Source organism: Eleutherodactylus coqui, chromosome 2 (genome assembly GCF_035609145.1).
Source record: "Eleutherodactylus coqui strain aEleCoq1 chromosome 2, aEleCoq1.hap1, whole genome shotgun sequence".
Classification (NCBI taxonomy): Eukaryota; Metazoa; Chordata; class Amphibia; order Anura; family Eleutherodactylidae; genus Eleutherodactylus; species Eleutherodactylus coqui.
This window is the reverse complement of record NC_089838.1, coordinates 326,782,992-326,804,211: the sequence shown is the minus strand read 5'-3', so window position 1 is coordinate 326,804,211 and position 21,220 is coordinate 326,782,992. Positions and strand designations below refer to the sequence as shown.

Genomic DNA, 21,220 nt, shown 5'->3' with positions numbered 1-21,220 from the left:
GCATACGGTCGTGTGAAGGAGGCCTCATATCAGAGATTTAGTGAGTTGGGAGGAGTTGATTCAGCGGTTGCAGATTGTGTCAGAGTATGATTTCATGACTTTTTTGTTATGTTTTGTAGATTTTTATTCAGACATGTAATTGGAGGTGAACGTCTTGAGGTTGTGGGCAACTTTTCTGACATGTTTATCACTTCATCCAACATTGGCGCATGTAGGGTACGGTGTCAGGCAAGCTTGGTTATTGGTATAAACTGAACCAGAGTGAAGCTGAACAAAGATGTAGGTTGTTTTGTGTAAATAAAAAGAAGGATCTGTGGTTCGGCAGAGAAAATTGTAGGGCTCAGTTCTTACGGCAGATGGTGTAGATCTTAATGCTATAGGTATCCATCTGTGGTGCATGTGATTTCAAGAGGGCCTGGAGACTACCCTCACAGTTCAGAACACATGTATAAAACTCAAGGCCCATGAGCCAAATCTAGCCCTCCACATAATTTTTCATGGCCTGCGAGTTCTGGAGGTAGAAGGACCGGCTTTCCAGTATCCCTGGAGGATGCAGCCAGCTCTTGGCAGAGGGTTTGGCACCAGCACAGGGAGTGGGCGCCATGTTGGATTCTGAGCTTTGGTGCCAACCTCCACTCTGTTCAGCAATTCAAAGGTGGTGGCACAGCTCTGACAGCCCTAACCAGGCACTCGTGTCAAGGTAGGAAAGCTCGGTGCTAAAGAGGTGAATGGGGCTGGCTATTATATAACATGGTCCTAAATGACATCTTGGCCTTTCACTGACTAAATGGTGCACCGTAATATATAAAAAGAGGTACATACACCCTTTTGTTTTGTGTTTGTTTTCATTTTCAGAACATGATCAATGGTTGAGGCTGCTGTGTGATCTGGTGTCTCAGGTTATTTAAAGAGTACCTGAGCTTTCACCTTTGCTGTGCTTCTGCTCCACCAGCCCCCGTCGTCTCCTTCTGGCAGCTGAAGATGGTCCCATATAGCTCCAAATAACGCTTATATAGCTATGCCAGAAGGAGCTGCAAATGGCTTATTGAGACGAAGTGATTCGAAGGTGAAAGTACAAGAACTCTTTAACAGTTTGTAAGGAGTTTGTAACTTATACAGTCTTAGAATTACAAACGGCCCTTTGAAGGCAACCAAAATGGGGATGTGGCCCTCAGTAAACATTAGTCTGACACCCCTAGTTTCGAGGATTGAACATCAATGAGGTGGAATCGGACGGGAGGAGTCCCTGGAGGCAAAAATGTTTTACAATAAGTGAACAAGATAAGGACTGTGCATCATGTTATAATTTATAAGCCAGGATCTCGAATAATCTTCTGTTTTGGCCAATGCCCACAGAGCATAATGATGTAATGACTTGTGGTGCCCTTGGGTTAGTGAGAGCGGCAAAGGATAACTATAATGCCCACTCTTCAAACAGTCGGCCTTCCAAGACCCTCTTCCACACTCTTGATTGATGTTATTGTACTCTGTTTATGTGATAAAAATGCAATTTTGATAGGTTGATAATTTAAAACATTGAATATTATTTTTGTTAATACAGCTGCTGGGATCTATTACCGCAATAAGGTGTCTGAGTGTAAATGGAATGTTGGGAGTCACGGCCGCAGAGGTCTTCTGTCTCATGAAGTCATAGTAACAGACACATATTAGTTCTGTCATCTTTCTATGGTCCCTCAGTAAACCCTGACATAAATACATCTGAGCTATTATTACAGGACGGCAGTTGGTCCGCCAAGGTGGATTTGCAGAGTGTTTGAGTATAAGTATACTGTCCTCTGTGGCACGTTATATGTATAGTTATAGGGTATCTGTTTCCACAGGAGGAAGCTGTAATGATGAAGATCCATACTGTACGGAGCAGCGAGGCTCCACCGCTGCAGAAGAGAACGGGGCTGTCACTATTTCATGTAACTTCACCTACCCAAAGAGCATCTACAGACCTGAAGATGTGAGAATCTCCTGGAGACGAGGAAGGACAGATCGCTGTGGAAATGGTCTAATCATATATAATCACACAGGAGACTGGACACATACTGACTATAAGGGACGAATCTCAGCGGTGGAAAATCCCACTGATAATGGAACAGCGACAATTACAATTAATAATCTGAGGAGGGATACTGATGGCTCGATGTTCTGCTGTAGAGTGGAAGCGTTTAAAGGGTCGAAATACATAGAAGGCTGGAATAATCCTCATGGAACAGCAATACATTATAAAGGTAAAGTAACAGCTAAAATGTTTATACTATACAGCTTTTTATACCACCCTGCAGGAGGAGGAGCAGACTCATAGCTCCCTTCTGTATATATCACCCTGCAGGAGGAGGAGCAGACTCATAGCTCCCTTCTGTATATATCACCCTGCAGGAGGAGGAGCAGACTCATAGCTCCCTTCTGTATATATCACCCTGCAGGAGGAGGAGCAGACTCATTGCCCCCTTCTGTATATATCACCCTGCAGGAGGAGGGGCAGACTCATAGCTCCCTTCTGTATATATTACCCTGCAGGAGGAGGAGCAGACTCATAGCCCCCTTCTGTATATATCACCCTGCAGGGGAAGGAGGGGCAGACTCATAGCTCACTTCTGTATATATCACCCTGCAGGAGGAGGAGCAGACTCATAGCTCCCTCCTGTACACATCACCCTGCAGAGGAAGGAGCAGACTCATAGCTTCCTTTTGTATGTATCACCTTACAAGGGGGAGGAGCAGGCCCATGGCTTCTTTCTATATAACACTCTGCAGTAGGAGGAGCGGCAGACTCATAGTCCCCCTTTGTGCATATCTCCTGGCAGGGGTAGGAGAAAGCTCATAGCTCCCTACTATAAATCACCCTTGGGGGAGAAGCAGACTCATAGCCCCTTTCTGTATATATCACCCTGCAGGGGGAGGAGGGGCAGACTCATAGCTCCCTTCTGTATATATCACCCTGCAGGAGGAGGAGCAGACACATAGCTCCCTTCTGTATGTATCACCCCGCAGGGGGAGGAGCAGACTCATAGCCTCCTTCTGTATATATCACCCTGCAGGAGGAGGAGCAGACTCATAGCCCCCTTCTGTATATATCACCCTACAGGAGGAGGAACAGACTCATAGCTCCCTTCTGTATATATCACCCTGATGGGTGATATGCAGGCGTTAAGAGGTTAATAGTATTGTGGCTATTGTAGCTTTATCTGCCACCACAAAGCGTTCCTATGGAGACACCATGGGCTCTGATTACCTGATAACCACCTGGGATTCAGGTGGGTTTCAAGTACCTTGCTCATTGCGATGTCATTGGTGGGGTGTGTATATATTTGTCTGTTTCACAGTGTTAGTGTGGCTTGAAAAAGGCTGGGTGTACAGCCAAAACAGTGTCTACGGTTCTCAGTGGAATCTAATAAAGAGGCATCCTCTGCGCTCTGCAGATGTGAATTTCTACTTTTGCACCAGTCTGCTGCTCCTTCTACTTTCTTTGGAAGTGCTTGAAGATTGGATCCGTGGTCGGGATCTACTTGGAGCGTGCATCAGCTGTTTGCTTCCCACCAAGTTTGTGCTAAAAGTGTGTGCTGCTTTTCACATACAGATATTGGAGATAAAGGGGAGATTAGAGATGGGTCGGTAGTTGGCAGCATCAATGGAGTCAAGAGTCGGTTTCTTTAGCAGTGGGGATATGATGGTGTGCTTGAATGAAGAGGGGAAGATGCCAGAGGTCAGAGAGAGGTTGAATATGATGGTAAGGTGGCAGATGACCACCGGGAAGAGGGATCGGAGGCGGTGTGAGGGAAAAAGCTTGCTAGCGCAGGTGGTGGGGCAAGCAGAGAAAAGCAGTCTGGAGACTTCTTCCTCTGTCACTGGTCCGAGTACAGAGAATGAGCAAGAGCTGATACTGACGAGACTAGGATCGGGGCTGGTCTGGGATTGGGAGGTTATTTCCTGCTGGATGTCGTTGATTTTCTTTTTGAAGTAAGCAGCCAGCTCTTCAGCACTGGGATCCGTCATGGGGGGGCGGGGCTACAGTTTAGGGCTGAGAAGGGAGTGAAAAGTGGCAGAGTTGTTTAAGGTTGTGAGATAGTGAGGAGACAAAAGAAGTGAAGTGGACTTGTTTTGCATGATGGCGGGCTAGGTTGTAGGTTCTGTGCATGAATTTGAAGTGGAGAAAATCTGTGGGCTTTTGGGACTTTCTCCACACCCATTCAGCACATCTACAGCATCTCCAGATAAAGCGCGTTTGAGGCGTGAGCTATGGTTGCCGTGATCTGCACCGGATTCCTTGGGTCATGGGGGTTGCAACTTCATCCAGGGCATGTTTGAGAGTGGTGTTGTAGTGAGCGGCAGCCAGGTTGGTGCAGGAGAGGAGAGAGATCGGGGACAGAGAGGACTGTAGGGACCCAGCAAAGTTATAGGTGTGAACGGTGGGGGGAAATTGCTCGGTAGCGTGCGGGTTTCACAATATTTACAGACGGAACACCAGCGAGTGCAGTCCAAAGCAGGCGTGACTTGCGTTTTTTTTCTTATAACAGCAAAAAAACCCGAAAGTCCAGCCTTAGCTTCAGGCAAAACAAATAGTCCAAAATTCCAGAGCATGTAAACAGGTGCAGTACACAGCAGGGCTTCTCCTTGTCCAGCCCGTCACACAGGCTGCCAGGGTCCAGCAGCCATCTTAGCTACGTCTGGTCCTCCCAGACACACACCTCCGCTAGGTGTTGAGGTGAGGGGCATCTGCCTGTGCACCTCTGGCCTGTTCAGCCACACACTGGGGCTAACAGCTCTGCAGCTCCACCGAGCTGTCTACCTGGCCCTCAGCCAGACACTCTCCGTCTCTTCAGCAGGAACAAGCCTTTTTATCTCACTGGCCCTCTTGCTTCAGGCACCAGACTGATTGTCTGTTGCCCCCTACAGGCCATCTTCTGTAGCGCACCCCTACATATCCCTTCCCCTTGATGAAGGCCGTATCACATTTTTCTTCTTCTAGCCCTCCAGGGTCAAAACTCCAGCCTTGGGGGTCTCTTTCTGTCTTTACCTGTCTGACGAGTACCTTCTTGTCTTCACTCTGCTCCTCACATCCTTGCAGATCTCTGTCAGACTGTGCTCTCACAGCTTGCAAGCTGACTCCCAGGTGCAACTTTGTGGCTTGTAACTTATAGTCAAGTCTCTCTACCTGACCTTTCATTTCTTCTTTTTGCTGCTCCAAGGCTTTAGTAGACTTTTCTAGTTTAGGTACCTTTTCACCATCATCCTTGGAGCTAACACAGTCTTCCATTTCAGTGCAGGACGGCTTGTGGAGACTTTCTAACTGAGCCTGCCTTTTGAAGGTCTCTTCTAGCTCAGGAACCTTGTCTCTGTATTCTTCCAGTTCCTCTTGTAGCTCATGCCTCAGCATGGCCTTGCTATGGATTACAGTCTCCACTTCATTTTTAATTTATTCAGGTTTAAAATCATCTTTTCCTCACTTTGCAACAAATCCATTAATTTTCTTAGTACGGTGTTGTCATCGGTTAGAACCAATAGCATTCTTCAAAGTTCCTTTCCCTCCGACTCTGACTTTTGCTTGGCACCATGCAGTTCACTGATGAGTGGGTCCTTGGAGCCAGCATCCCTGTGATAGGCTTCTCCCATTTGGACAAACTGTTTCTTCACTTTCTGGGTTTGCTTCTTTACGTCATTATTCTTTTGCTGCAGTTCTTCCAAGACTTTTGCCGCCACTTGTGACACCTTCTCAGATTCAGTGGCTTCACTTTCTGCCTTCTCCTTGGCCTCTTGTACTTCAGAGGTCTGTTTAGTCTGTATCTTTTGCTCAGGTCTCACCTTAATAAATTTTCTTTTGTTTACAGAAGTGATGTCTTTCTTCCAGACCATCCAAGTCTTTGCAAACTGTTCACCTGGAGTGCCCAGGTTACCTTCATCTAATTTGGTATATGTCACCACTTGCGTCCTGCTTTTGTAGAATTGGCTCAGCCTCAGCACCTGGGCTGATTGGGCTCGTCCGCACCCTGGAGTGGAGGAGGTGGAATGGACTGCCCCACTACCAACCTGCCATCCATTCCAAAAAAAAAACAAAACAGGCCCCGATACTTTTAAAGAACGGATCTCCAGCAACTGCTTGCGGGAGACCACATTACATTCCTGGTTTCTTGCATCTCCGAGAGCGGGACGTGACCCTCCTCCAGTCCCCTGATGCATAATACCGGAACCTAGGGGCGACGTACAATTCTTCAGACCTGCCACCGGTTGTTGGACCACGCCCTTGCGGTCTCTTTGTAACAGAGTTCACTTTCCAGCATCATTATCAGGACTCTTCCACAAGCCCTTCTCTTTTACTTGCCATCTGAACAGGCTCCTAGACCGCACTAGTCTCTGAACCCTCTTTTCAGCTATATGACTCTTGGACTTCCAGAGTTTCACCTTTGCAGTTTAACTTCTTAGCGGACTTTTGCAATACCACTTTTTCTTCTGACACCACCTTCAGGGGGCGCTTCAAGATTAGCGCCTCTTTCTCAATATTCTCCAACAGGATCTCCTTTTCTTCTACCGGCCGTTGGGCCACACCTTTGGTTTTTTCCGTATTAGGGTTCTCTTCTCAGCATCCGTTTTGGTGCTAATCCGGTCAGGTACTTCCATGCACACCTGCTGGTTACGCCTTTCTTTTGCAACTTTAGGGAACCCTGACTTCCCCTCAGTAAGCCACTGTTCACCCATCTTTTGTTTCATCTCCCAGTTGGACACCATCTGACATTGGTAACCAAGCTCCACACTGTCTTCTACTTCCTGCTGAAGATTCACTGTAAACTTCTTAAGTTCATCATAGACATCAGTTTGAAGACGAAACAGTGGGCTTATCGCTTCCACTTCTTTTAGGATTTCACTGTTGTGCTCTTCAACCATGACCCCGCATGCAGGGTGCTCATACCGTTTCTCTTCCATCTCTGATAACTTTAACGCACCCCCTGAAAATGATAACACTTCAGTCTCTTTCATACAGACCCTTTCTTCAGCACGCTCACATTCAGTGACATATCTTGCAGGCCTGATTTTCTTCTCTGTAAGCTGCTGTTCACATAGTTGTTGCGTCTTTCTTAGGCCGCCTGCAGACGAGCGGGTCGAATCCGGCAGCGAGAATTCTCGCCGCGGGACCCGACCCGAGAGCCTGCAGGGACGAGCGCATACTCACCCGCGCCTGGCGGCCCAGGCTCTTTCATATGCCGGCTGCCGCGCAGCCGGCGCGGCCAAACCGTGGCCGTCTGCATAGGAGTGCGTATTGTAATGCACTCCTATGCAAACTTTTGGTGGCGGAAATCCCGCGGGAAATACCGCGGCGGGATTTCCGCCCGTGTGCAGGCGGCCTTAGTCTGGACACAAGCTCCTTTTGAAGACCCAGCTTTGCATAGTCTTCAGGTGTGCACTGAGACCAAGCCTCTGCTGCGTCTCTTCTTGCAGTAACTTCTGGAACTCTTCACTGAGCTTCCAGCTTCACCTGCAGCCTGCTCAGACAACGCTGTCTGCACACTTTCACCTTCAGTTATTTTTATTTGTAGCTCTTGAAGCTGCATCTCTACTGTATTTTTCTTGTATTCATATGCACACTTGTCTTCAAACAACCCATTCACCTTTTGGGTAATCTTAAGACACTCACTTTTCAATGTTTCACTTTCCAAGTTGCTTAAACTGCTTGGACAGTTTCCCAACAACTACAGCATGACTTCGTTCCAGCTCCTGGATTTGGGCTCCATGTATTTCAGCTTTCTCATCCAAGCTCATCTGTAGCTGGGACACCAGTCTCTCAAGCAGAACTTCCTGGTTTTCCTTGTCACCCAGTAAGTCTTTCAAGAACACTGCTTGCTTCTCTGCCTGACTGCGCACAGCTTTCTGTATTTCCAGCTCTTCCTTGAGCTGACTTATCTGGCACTCCAAGTCACCATTCTTCATTGCTAACAGCATTTTCAACTCTATGAAAGAAGATGTGGCAGCATACCATTTGCAGAATGTACAATGGAGATCTTTATTCCTCCTCAAGTCACAGACACATAACGTTTCGACATAGTCTTTCTCAAATGCAGATCTTCACCTCCCTTATCTTCTCCTGTCTCCTGCAGTCCTGGGGCTCCAGCTGCCTGATTCTTCTCCTTCCTGTGAGGTTACACACATTAGGTTGGCAGTCTGCCAATGTACATTATGTCACAGCTCACAGGCCAGCAGGGGGACTGCCTATCTTCTTCAGAGATTGCTCAGGCGAGCTGTCTCTGAAATAGATTACAATTCCTTCCTAGGCAGTGAAGCTACAGCACAGGGATGTGACCTTCACTGTCCCAGCAGGAAGGAGTTTGTGATAAAGCAGCCTTCATAACAAGCTGGGCCCAACCTGCAGTGAGCTGACCTGGGGCACTGGAGAAGCTCAACCAGGAGAAGATGTGATAAGGAGACAGACAGGGAAGGAATAGGTAAGTTTAGATAATTTATTTTTAATGACAAAACCCCTTTAGCTTGGGTTCACACGGGACGGAATCCCGCCGGAAATCTCGCAGTTTGGCCGCAGGGGCTTTGATGCGGCCCGGCCGCTCTCTCTTTCGCTGTGGCCGGTGCTCCAAAAGAGGAGAGCGCGGGCGCAGCGGAATGAAAAAAAGAATGGACATGCTGCATGTTCTGAAACCGCGGCTGCGGCGGCCGCAGCCGCGGTTTCAGCCGGGCTTACCGCAGCGGATTGGCCATCCCGTGTGGACGAGATTTCTGAGAAATCTCGTCCACATGGCTGGCTAATCCCGAGATTAGCGGCCGCGGGCGGATTTGCCATGGCGAAATTCCGCATGGCAAAACTGCGGCAAATCCGCCCTGTGTGAACCCAGCCTTAAGGTTCTGGATCTGAGCTTCTTATAGCTCTATTTCTTCATCCCTGCTTAGCTGTAGCTGGGTCAGCACCTGCTCCTGACGAGCTTCTTGGACTTTCTCGAAGTCCAGTATACTTCTCAATACCTCTGCTTGCTTTTATGCTTTGCTGCAGGTGGCTTTCTCCACCTCCAGCTTTTCTTTGAGCTGTTTTACCTGAACTTCCCATTGAATATTCCTCTTTGCTGACTGTGTCTTCAACTTTTTACAGTCTTGTTCACACTTATGGATTTGTTCTCCCATCAATTGGGATTTTGCAGGAGAAGTAGTAGGGGAGCCAGGTGGCAAAGTGATCCAGAAGTAGGCGAGAAGGACCTGGGGGATGGTAGATAACTGCTACTCGCATGGACAGTGGATGGAAAAGTCGTAGGGCCCTCGAATGATGGGAAAGTGAGTGAGGGTACTGGGGGATCACCTGGAAGGTGCATTGTGGGGAGAGAAGAGCACTTACTCCTCCCCCTTCGCCTGTCTTCTGGTCTCAGGGTATGGGACAACTGCAGGCTATTGTAAGACAATGCAGCAGGGGAGGCCGTGTCAGACTGCTGTATACAAGTTTCTGTGAGAGCTAAGGGATTTAGCAGTGAAAAAGTCCTAGATAGTAGGGAGTTTGTTGAATGCGGACTGGCAGTTCCAGAGCGTGCATTGTAAGGCTGGGTTCACACGTGGTGGATTTGCCACAGAATTTCGCCGCGGCAAATCCGCATGCGGACGCTAATCCCAGGATTAGCCAGCCCTGTGGACGAGATTTCTCAGAACTCTCGTCCACACGGGACGGCGAATCTGCTGCGGCTAAGCCGGCAGAAGCCGCTGCTGCGGTGCGCATTTGCCGAACGCAGCATGTCTATTTTTTTTTTCCAGCTGCGGCCATGCTCTCCTCTATAGGAGCGCCGGCCGCAGCGGAAGAGCGAGCAGCCGGGCTGCTTCAAAGCCGCTGCGGCTTTTGCTGCGGTGGTTCTCCCAGCGGAAATGTCGCGGTTTTTGCTGTGGCCAAACTGCGACATTTCCGTCGGGAATCCCCCCTGTGTGACAGTGGCCTAAGGAAACCAGAGAGGGTATGCACAGACTAGTAGTTGGGCTAGAAGGATGTCCCAGTGGGGCAGGTTGGAGGCAATGGTTAGGGGCACAGGAGGGTGGGCCAGGATTGGGAGAAATATCCCCTGCTGCTAGTAACAGCAGGATAGCGAGGGTGAGCAGGTGGGTAGGGGATTTATGAAGGTGATAGTTATGTTTTACTGTGGCTTCAGGGAGATTGAGGTGTTTTAGGATAGTGAAGAGTGCATTTGAGCTGTGCATGGGTGAAGAAAGGAGTGAGGGGCTGATATGGATAGAATGCCCCAGAGGTAGGCGCTGGAGGTGAGTTTGAAAGAGAACAGTAAAGATAAGAATAGAGACTACAGTAGTAGTGATGGTCGGGAAGTGCAGGGTTTTTAGACAGATTTTGTGGCCTACCTGTCTTTTGCCCTGTCGAAGTACCATGTTTAACTGCATAAAAGTACATTTGATCCCGGTCACACTTTATCACAGGGAACAGCCACATGCGTGGCAATCAATGAAAACTACTTTTAAAACCAAGCAACAGCCAAGAGCTAGGTGGGACTAATTTAATTAGGTCCATTAAGCAACTACCCAGTGACTCACCCAGAGATTTTATGGCTCGCTTACATAAATAACAACTCCACACTAAAACTGGACATAGACATGGGGGATGATACTATATGTGAGAGGGGGCACCAAAGATGCACAAAATATGACCAGTATTAAATCTAGGCAAGAGACACTTAGCACAGACATAACATTGGAAATATGCAAGAAGGTGGCAATGATGCAATTAAGGCAGAGGTGAGGAGCGCAATGTTTAGCACTACAAGCGGTGGATTTTGCTCATGACTCCATTCTGTATATGACTTTGTTTCCTCTTCCTTACAGGTGAGCCATCAGTAGAACAGACGGATGTGGTTGCGGCCATTATTGGAGACGATATCATTATTCCATGTGTTGTGCGCTATAGAGGTTCTTCTCTCATAGAAGAAGTCAGCTGGTCTGTGGGCAGTAGTGATCTCTGTGCTGACAATACTGAAAGAAGAGAGACGTGGATAAACAGTAATAAGTCACAGATTAGAGGACGATGGTCGGTGGTGGATTTTCCTGCTGATCTCTCATTAAGAATAACAGCAGTGACAGCCGAGGACAACAAGAAATACTGCTGCCGAGTAAGATGGTTACTAAGGGATAGAGACCGCCTAGACCCGGTACAACCCATACGTGGCACAGAGGTCGTAGTTGTAGGTAAGATAACTCTTTCTAGGTAATAGTGATGGAATGAATTTGTCCAACATTGTAAAGAGAGGTTTATCCTCCAGTAAGTGAAAACCATACAGTTGTCCCCAACAGAGCCATGTGGGGAGATGAAAACTGGACTGCGAAAAAAGCTGATAGCAGGAGGATTGATGCGTTTGAGCTGTGGTGCTGGTGGAAGCTGTTGTGTATACCCTGGACAGTGAGAGGAACAAACAGAAGTCCTGAATCGTATGACACCCAATATATCACTGGGAGGCAAGATGGCCAGACTCAGACTCCTGTATTTTGGCCATGTAATGCGAGCAGAGTCGCTAGAAAAATCTATAATGCTTGGACAGATCAGTGGCAGAAGAAGACCTGTCCGGCAGAGGACATGATGGCTGATACTGTCAGAGCTGATACTGGCATGGATATCACACAACTGAAAGAGGCAGGGCAAAACCGAAAACCATGGAGTGAGCTCGCCTTTAGGGTCACCGAGGGTCATAAAGGACTAAACGGCTAACAGCAACATGCAATGGTCTTGGGCCGTGAGCTGTTTGAGTGTCCGATGAACAACAGATTCTATGATAGTAGCCTAAGATGATATTCATATGAATGATATGTCACACAAACAGATCGTCTTTGTGGGAAAATAAAATCCCTGCATGTCCTCTCCTCATTGTTTCTCCTTAGGGAGAGCACCTAGATGGTGAGTGAGGAGACTCAAATGGCTATGCATGCTCCTCTGGGTAATATGCAAATAAGGGAGATGGAATAATACCTCCACAGTGCCACCTATTGGAAGGCAGCATTCCTTCAAGCCAAATTCAGACTCTTTATTACAAGGCTTGCATAAAGAGTCTGATTTTGGCTTGAAGGAATGCTGCCTTCCAATAGGTGGCACCGTGGAGGTATTATTCCATCTCCCTTATCCTCATTGTTTTCACGGATGAGATGATGGCATACAATATGCCGGGGGGGGGAGTAGGGGGGAGATCACTCTCTCTCCCACCGCCCTCGAATCTTTTCGGACAAGTAGGCAGTTACTCGAAAAAAGCGATGCTTTTTCGAGTAATTGCTCTAACCGAGAATGCACTCTCATCTCTACAGCCTGATCTTATTCGGTATGATGCCATAAGGTCTGCAAACCTGAATTTGCGGATTTTCTGCCTTCCTCTCTGTAGATGTTCTTAAGCTCTGTTAGGTTGGATGGGGGCCGTTTGTGGACAACCATTCTCAAGTCTCTCCAGAGATGTTCGATTGGGTTCAAGTCAGGGTTCTGGCTGGGCCACTCAAGGACCTTCACAGAGTTCATGAAATAGAATATATCCAGCAGCACATCGATTATACCACTCCTGTGGATGGATCAATTATATGGGAATGCAACAGCCATCCAGAACCAGACCACCTCAGTTATATATTCTCAATCCAGAAATAATATGGCAGCATCCATAGGTGCAGTAAAACATAGTACCGTTTATTCTCCCATAGTAAAATTCAGCGACGTTTCGGTCAACAATTAGACCTTTGTCAAGCCTTGACTATGTTTTACTGCACCTATGGATGCTGCCATATTATTTCTGGACCTTCACAGAGTTGTCACTCTTGTGTTGTCTTAGCTGTGTGCTTAAGGTCATTATCTTGTTGGAAGGTGAACCTTCTTGCCAAATATGACGTTCCTTACGCTCTGGATCAGGCTTTCATTATCTCCGTACTTTATAATTTAGCTTTCCATCAACCCTGACCGGTCTGCCTCACCCAGCATGATGTTGCCACCACTGGGCTTCACTGTAGGGAATGTATTGGGCAGGTGATGAGCGGCGCCTGGTTTCCTCTAGACATGACACTTAAAATTGAGGCAATTAGTTCAATCTTGGCCCAAAGAATCTTTTTTCTCAGTCTGAGGGCTCTTTTACATGGCCATAGTTGTTTTTATGCGCGCCCACCGGCACCATAAAAACGCATGAGTGGGCGTAAAAATCTAACTTTTGTGCACCTGTTCAGACAGCACAGCCCGACGCATATACACCGAGGCCGCAATGCCATTGGGTGTGGGGGACAGCTTAGACAGGCCACTATTACTATTTGGGCCATGAACGGGGTCATTATTACTTGTGGGACCACAAACGGGTTCACTTTTACTACTGTGGCCATTAAGAGGATCACTATTACTATTGGGGGTCACTAATGGGGTTACTATTACTAATGAACCACAGGCAGCATCACTATTACTACTGGGGCCATTAACAGAGTCACTATTACTACTAAGGCAATTAAGGAGGTCTATATTACTATTGGGTCCCTTAGCTGTGGCACCATTACTAATAGAACTACTAAGGGAGACATTATAACTACTGGGGCATTTTTGGGGTCACTAAGGGGAACACTTACTACTGAGACCACTTTAGGGCATGTCACTTTTACCACTAGGAGTATTAAGAGGTCACTATTACTAGTGGGCCACTGATGGAGTCACTATTATTAATGGAACCCCTAAAGAGTCACTACTACTACTCATACCACTATGGAGGTCATTATTACTTTTGGGGCCATTAACAGGGTCATTATTACTCCTAGAACCACTAATGGTGTCACTATTAATACTGGGACCATTAAGGGGTCACTAGTGGGGGAACTATTACTCTGTCACATTAGGCAAGTCTCAATGGTTCAAATATTTATTGATCAGTTGGTCATCTTGTGTCTTGGTGCTTTGAATGCCTGAAAAATGAGTGTTTTGTTTTGCACAGGGGGGCGCCATTTTACACTTCGCCTCAGCCAGCGGAAAGGCTTGGGGCACCCCGGGTAACATTGTACATTATTCACACATATAATGCCCTGTTTGCAGCTCCCCATCACTCCCTGGTCTCTGGGGGAGGGGATGGCATGCTATCACGGATGTATTTGTGTGCACAATATGCAATATACAGTGAATGGGACTCACTGTATATTGGTTCACATGCGTGTATTTTGTGTGCACATTTTGGCCTCACAAAAAGAGAGAGCAGCTCTAATTTCTGCGTATCTGTGCACGATTGATCTGCATGAAAGTCAATGGAGGATGCGCAAATAAGCGCGCAATATGCGAAAAGATGCATGAAACATTGTGTCATTGCGCTGGAAATAGAACTCATCTGGAACTGATTAGCCATTTCAATTGGTGCGCTTGTTTGCTGCACACAAATATACGGGCAGAAAAAGTACAGGAAAAAAGCGTCGTTCGTAGCGCAATAATGTTGCACTAAAGCGAGTGTATTTGCGCTTACGTGCCTGTGAAGCCGTCCTAAGTGGTTTTTTTACGCCGGGGTTTTTTTTAAAAATAAAACTATTTCTTTCCTACAGGATTAGATTTAATTCATAAAAACAATATCTCGTACCTTTCTCTTTAAATTTCTTATATTAGATGCATCACAAAAGCCAAAGTTTGAAGTTGTACAACCAGCGACAATCTCATGTAACCAAAGTGACTCCGCTACCCTCAGCTGCTCCTACACACCCCGGTCAGACCCCCTGTGGACTGTAGTGTTCTGGAGAGTCGGCAGCCCAAACGGTTCTTATGCCTATCACCCATTACAAGAGATGGTCGCCCCCAGCTACAGAGGAAGGACGGAGCTGAGAGGAACGGCCGACCTCCATATAAAGGGGGTTGATGTTACAGATTACACAACTTATTACTGCTTTGTGATGCTCAAGTTCTGTGTTGGTAAATTTAAAACCAGCTCAGCCATTCAATATGGGAGCGGCACCAACCTACAGGTGACAGGTGAGTCTAGGGAGATCGATCGTATATGGTTTTCTACGAATACAGTTCAGGCTCATTGGAATTATTTGTTACTTGGTTTTGGTTGGTAACAATTTATGAGTCGCAGAAGAACCCAGCAGATTCCTTTAATCTGCCACCAATTTGTAGGGTGGGGAAATACTATAAATGTATATGGGACCCCGGGGTGTTTACACTGAATGGCCATTATATGGCAGACCCCCATCTAGTAGCAGGTTGGACCTTGTATCTTCCATCTACAACCATACCTACTAGTTTGTCATATTTCTCCTTTGTTTTTCTTCTATGTGGTGCTACAAGGAGAGCATCACCGGCGGCTAATTAAGTACGGCCGCCTGCATTCTGAAAGATTTGCATTGCGGAATCTGTGGTCGGTGTCCACACCGGGGATCCGCAGCAATTACAGTTCTGAACATGCTATGGAAAAGTGCTTCTTCCTGCACAAAAGCGGAAATCAATTGCAATTTCCACTCGCGGAGGTAAAATCGCAGCATGTTCTATTTTTGTGTGGATTCTGCGCAGAAGGCTTCTGTTGAAGTCAATGGAAGCTGTTTAACCTGTGGGCCTTACGCAATTGGCATCATGGAAAGGTCATGGATTTTGTGTCATCGCCTAGCAATGGAGTGTGAAAAGTAGAGTTTAAAAAAAAACTTCACTGTGCATTCCCTACGGCGAGCCGTGCGGACCATCCGCAGTACAGAGAAAGAATAAGAGTGACAAGTACAGGCTGACGGTGGCCAGGGTCGGACTCCTCTGCGGGCTCCCGCATGCAGAATCTGACCCGTTTGTGTGCAGGCGGCCTAAGCCAGTGGGTGGATACATAAGGAGCGGCAAACAGACCAGTTGCTGCTCTGCTGGGGGGACACGGAAGTCTAGACCTTGTGAGCGTATACCGAGGGCCGGAGGTAAAGTTACTCAAGGCTGCTGTTTTGTTTTTGTGTTTATTTCGTTTGCACCCATGTACAATAAATCTGCCCGTGTGACTCCCTTGTGATAGAAGAGACGGGTCCTTAGACTCTTAGCGAAGGCGATCCCCAGATAATTCTGACACAACCCTTGTTTTGGATGCAGGCAAATACGTTAAAGGAAGTCCGTTACATAATTTTAATTGGGACAGTTTCACTATTGAAAATGCAACAGTTTTCTGGTGCAAGTTGTGCCAGTAATTGGTCTTACATGCTTTGCGCCACATTTGCTTTGTGTTTTAGACACTTTCAGACAGTTTTTCAACTTGTCCAAAAATGGGGTATGGTCCAAATTGCAGCAAAAATTATGCCAAATTGCAATTTTTTTGCATAAACTAAGTCAACTAATAGGTTTAAAATGACACTAAATAGTCTTAAAATTAGACAAATGTATAATTTAGCAGAGCTGCTGGGATAAATCTGGTGCCCTTTAAGACTGTCCAGTCTACATTTGCACTGTCTAACTTTTAGATAGTATTAGTGAATAAGCCCCTATGAATCTTCTCTTCTCTCTTGTGTCCTCGGCCCGTGAGTTCTGCTGTAAAGGATATCTCCAAATGTTGTTATCTGAAGCTCTGGGAAGACGGCCGCCTCCATAGTCATGTCTAGAAAACAGAATAAAAAAAGTATAAAATCAGAAAAATAAAAATATGTAAAAATGGAAAATGTTTGACTGTCTGAGTATAATTAGTAAAAATAATATAGGTGATACATTCCTCTTAATATCGGCTCTTCTTCTTTTCTAGATCCCACAGATATTCCAGGATCAATTGACCAAGTTCTGATAGCTGTAATTTATGTGGGAGTCAAAAATCTCATCTGCCTCGTACTTGTGATCTTGTCTCTTTTGTATCTGAAGAAAAGAAGTAATCGACCTGATGAGGAATATGAAATGAACACTTAGACCCCTGAGACATAACTGTTCACAGAGTGAAAGACTTCTCCTCTCCTGCAGCCCATGTCTGGTGATAGAACATTATTTTAGGCAACATTTTGCATACAACATGTTAAATTAGTACCTTAAAGGGGTTTTCTGGGCGAAAACTATAGATGTCCTCTTCGTAGGATAGGTCAATAGGTAATTGCATCCATCGCCCGAGATCCTCAGAAATGCACCAATCATCCAGCCTGCTGTCAGTGTAGCAAGCAGGATTGGTGTTGTAGAGGTTGGGAGAGGAAGTGATCTAGCTGGCTTCACTACTATTGAAATCCATGGGAGCTGCAGTTGTTAGGACACGTCCGCACCCATCAGACAGAAGTATTGGAAGTCAATTAGCAGCTTCAGCTCCTATTGATTGCAATGGGAGTGAAGCCAGTAAGGCCACTTCCTCTATCCCCCTATGAAGAATGTCCTACGCATGGCACTGACAGCGGACCAGGCAATCAGCACATTGGTGGGGATCCAGAATGATTAACCCAGGATAGGTTGTCAATAGTTTTTATAAGGAAAGCCCCTTGGACAATGGCTGTCCTTGTCCTTTATTAGAGTTAATGGATGTCAAAGATGGGGTACTCTTCATGGGACCCTCCTTTTAGATTGGAAAGCCACTGATCATGATAGTTGATCGGACTGATCAGTTCTCATGTAGATTAAAGGGTCACATAGTGAAAAATGTAGGTAATGAAAATGTTGGTCTGTGAGAACTTTCTGGTCAATTGTCACATGCTCCATCCCGCTTCCTTACAGCATGCTCAATTAGTGTCTGTTATATTTAAAGCATTTCTGGAATAATGTCATGTAATTGCTTTATTTTTTGGGGGGATCTGACCCCTTTAATATGTGATGATATATGTTGTTAGCAGATCTATATACAGAACGTTTGTAATAAAGAAGTGAAAAACAGTCAAGAAGAAAACTTTTCTCCCTCTGATTCTCTTCATTACTCTTATAGTTTTATCTTCACTTATTACTTCATTCAACCTTCTTATAGATTCTATATATAAAATCCAAACAGATCTCATGGACAGGGAATGATTGGGCATTGGCTCTACTGGGACTGATACTGTAGGCCGGTTGCGGTATGACCTCATGATGGTGGTGCCCTTGACTCCGGGCTTTTCCCCTAGTGGAACACAGAATGGGTTTGGTAGATTGATGGATTCAGGGGCATTGTCTTGTGAAACCCTCCTACTGTAGTTCTTGTCTTTGTCACTTTTCGGGCAAAAGAAAAAGGATGAAGAGACCAGAAATAGCATTAAAATAAAGACATATTTGGGCTGTGCAAGAAAGGCTCAGGAGAGCCCCACTAGAGCTGGACTGCAAGCTGGAGAACCCTGTGCTAACTGCAGGGCTCCAGGAAATGATACCTCTATTCTCCTCTGTGTTAACTGCACTCCAGGTGAGATATATCATATGGGAATGGAGCTAGAGGTGAGTTATACATTCACTTTGTCATTGTCGTGTGCATCCTCTTTAACAGTTGTCAGTTACACCCTTGGAATTCCATTGGTTGGCATGTGTTCATAGTTACATAATAGTCAAAGGTTGGCATGTAGGTTATTCGTACATGCAGTGAAGTCACGAGGTAAAGGCTTAGTCAATGTTTCTATAATACAAAGAAGAACAAATGGATGACAGAAGTGGACATGTAGCTGTAGGTACTCTGAAGCCAGACATCCCAATCTTTCCTAAACTTTTCTTTTTTATTTGAAGCACATGCATTCAATCCAACTATTGTTGTTCACTGTTCTAATTATGTCACATATAGAGGGAATGGAGTTGTTATTCCAGAATTGGGCAATATTCATTCTAGAAGCAATTAAAATATGAAGTAAAGGAATTCGTAAGATGTTGGAAAATTGATCCATGTCACCATTTAGTAAGACTAAGCCATAAAGATCTATGTTGATCCTCAATGGTAGATCAGTATTGAATAATTGAAGAAACGTTTAGATTTACCTCTGGGTTTCCATTTCCTCCATATGAAGGATTGAAGGAGAGAGTGAATATTTTTAAGATATGAGATTGACAGGCAAATAGAAACATAATGAAAAAAGTATCACTGCTGAGATTCTGCCTAACCAGGAAATCCCGTAGATTCTTAATTTTTCTAATTTGATTTTAATAGAAGAAATAAGAGGTTTAAAGTTTTTATAATCAAACAATTTCCAAAATGAAAGTGTTAATTATACTCCCAAACACGGAAGGGCATCTCTAACTCAAATGAATTTAAATGTATTGGCTTACATTTCATAGATTTCTTCATAGAAATCACAGAGTTCTTCATTCCTAGGTTAAGAATTTGAGACTTTGAGCAAATCTATTAATTATATTAGCGGCTTCAAGTAATGAAAGGGTTGGGTTTGATAATGCCGGAATAACATCATTGGTGAATATGCCTATTTTATGATTTGTGTTCCCCACCTTAATCCCAGAGATATCTTGGGAAGATCTTATATATTCTGAGAGGTTCCATAATTAAAACATAGATTAAAGGGGACATGAGACATCCTTGTTGAGTGCCGTTGCTGATTATGAATGCTTAGACATGAAACCAGGTAAATAAACAGAACCATTAAGGGTAGAACATAAAGACATAGCTACTAAGAGGTTTCCAGGAAACCCAATGGTTTTCAGCAATTTCAATTAAGTTAATGAAACACCTACTAGCATCAGAAGATTGTATATCTATATATATAAAGTAGGATGTATGTGTGTGTGTATGTGCCACCATAACTCATGAACGCCTGGAGCATGGGGGAAGGGGGGATGCCAGAATTGCACTTGAGCAGATGGGTTTGATTTCACAGTCTTCTATTACACAGACAACCTCCTCCTCATCATACACTAATCTATTACACAGACAACCTCCTTCTCCTGAAATACTAATATCTTACACAGACAACCTCCTCCTCTGCTTCAACTACCACACAGCTTCCCACCAGCACTGCGCCACTATGGCCCCCACGTATGCCAATTTATACATGGATGATGTTGAGACCACCTATATATATACCTCCCCAAGCTGGACTTTGGTCCAGTCTTGGTGGAGGTATATTGATGACATTTTTTTCATTTGGACGGGCTTCGAGGAGTTACTGAATGCACTTCATGATGAGCTCAAGTTCACTTTGATCTATTCAAATACACAAGTGCAATTCCTAGATGTCCTGGTCTCTAATATTGACGGTACGCTTACAACAGATTTATTCATAAAATCCTCTGACAGAACCAACTTGCTCACTTTTAACAGTTTCCATCCTCCACGAATGATAAGGTCACTCCCCTGGAACCAGTTACTCAGGGTTAGACGTATAGTCGACGATAGACATGTAGATCAAAGACTCGGACAAATGTGCCGTAAATTTCCTGGAAAGGGGTTACCCTGAATGGCTGGTGACAGAGTTGAGTGAGAAAGTTAAGGGCTGTGAGCGAGACTCACTCCAGACTGGTACACGAAAGATTAAGAGAGAACTGGTTAGGATTCCATTTGTAAGTACCTACAACCCCATGAGGTTGCACAAATACTATGCAAACACTGGCCATTACTTTCTAATGGACATTCTGAAGTTGTGGAATTTAAACTTCCCTCATTAATGTCCTACCGCAGAGGGAAAAATTTAAAAGATACGCTGGTGAAAACGGCTCCAACTCCTGTACCACATACATATCAGGGTACATTGATACCAGCTAGAAGGGGCAACTTCGCTTGTCTAAATTGTGCCCGTTGCAGCAATATGCTAAAAGGACAGACATTTTCACACCCCAGAACTGGTAAAGATATCAAGTCAGAGGGATGGATACTTGCAATTCATCTTATGTAGTTTACCTTATCAGCTGTCCATGCGGGTTACTATATGTAGGAGAAACTACTTATGATGTAAAATCTAGGATTAGTAAAAACAAGAGCACGGTCAGAACGGGCCATGTTGATGCCCCAGTAGCCAAGCATTTTTGCGAAGTTGATCACTTGGTCAGCCAACTACGTTACCGGGTGATAGACCATGTATCTGTTGATGAAAGAGGATGGGATAGGGAGAAAAGATTGGGGTACCTTGAACTTAAATGGATATTTGAACTTGAGACTCTACACCCTAAGGGTCTCAATATTGAATATCAGGTGTCACCTTACCTTTGAAGGATTCCATCCGTGTTAACTACTTTGGTTGTCAGGTGTTTATTTTATGTGTTTTTAATTGTCGTATTTGTTTTTCTTTAGGTTTTTCCGTTGAAGTCTTTTCCGTGTGATCTTCCATCCGCACCAAGCAATACTGTCTTCACTTGTCATATTATGATTATGCAATTGATGTTGAAATTATTGTCATTCTTTGAGATAATAAACTAGTTGAGCAAGCAATGATATTATACAAA

At 45.3% G+C, this 21,220-nt stretch overlaps 1 protein-coding gene across 1 annotated transcript in view; it reads left to right on the top strand.

Annotated features, from left to right (window-relative positions):
- LOC136610309 (uncharacterized) overlaps positions 1 to 16,813 on the top strand; it is a 39,730-nt gene extending 22,917 nt beyond the window's left edge. The window contains exons 2-5 of the mRNA XM_066589538.1: positions 1,842 to 2,240; positions 10,810 to 11,169; positions 14,567 to 14,926; positions 16,656 to 16,813. Coding sequence (XP_066445635.1) covers positions 1,842 to 2,240; positions 10,810 to 11,169; positions 14,567 to 14,926; positions 16,656 to 16,813 — 1,277 coding nt within the window. The remainder of the gene's footprint in view (positions 1 to 1,841; positions 2,241 to 10,809; positions 11,170 to 14,566; positions 14,927 to 16,655) is intronic.
- Positions 16,814 to 21,220: the final 4,407 nt, after the last annotated feature.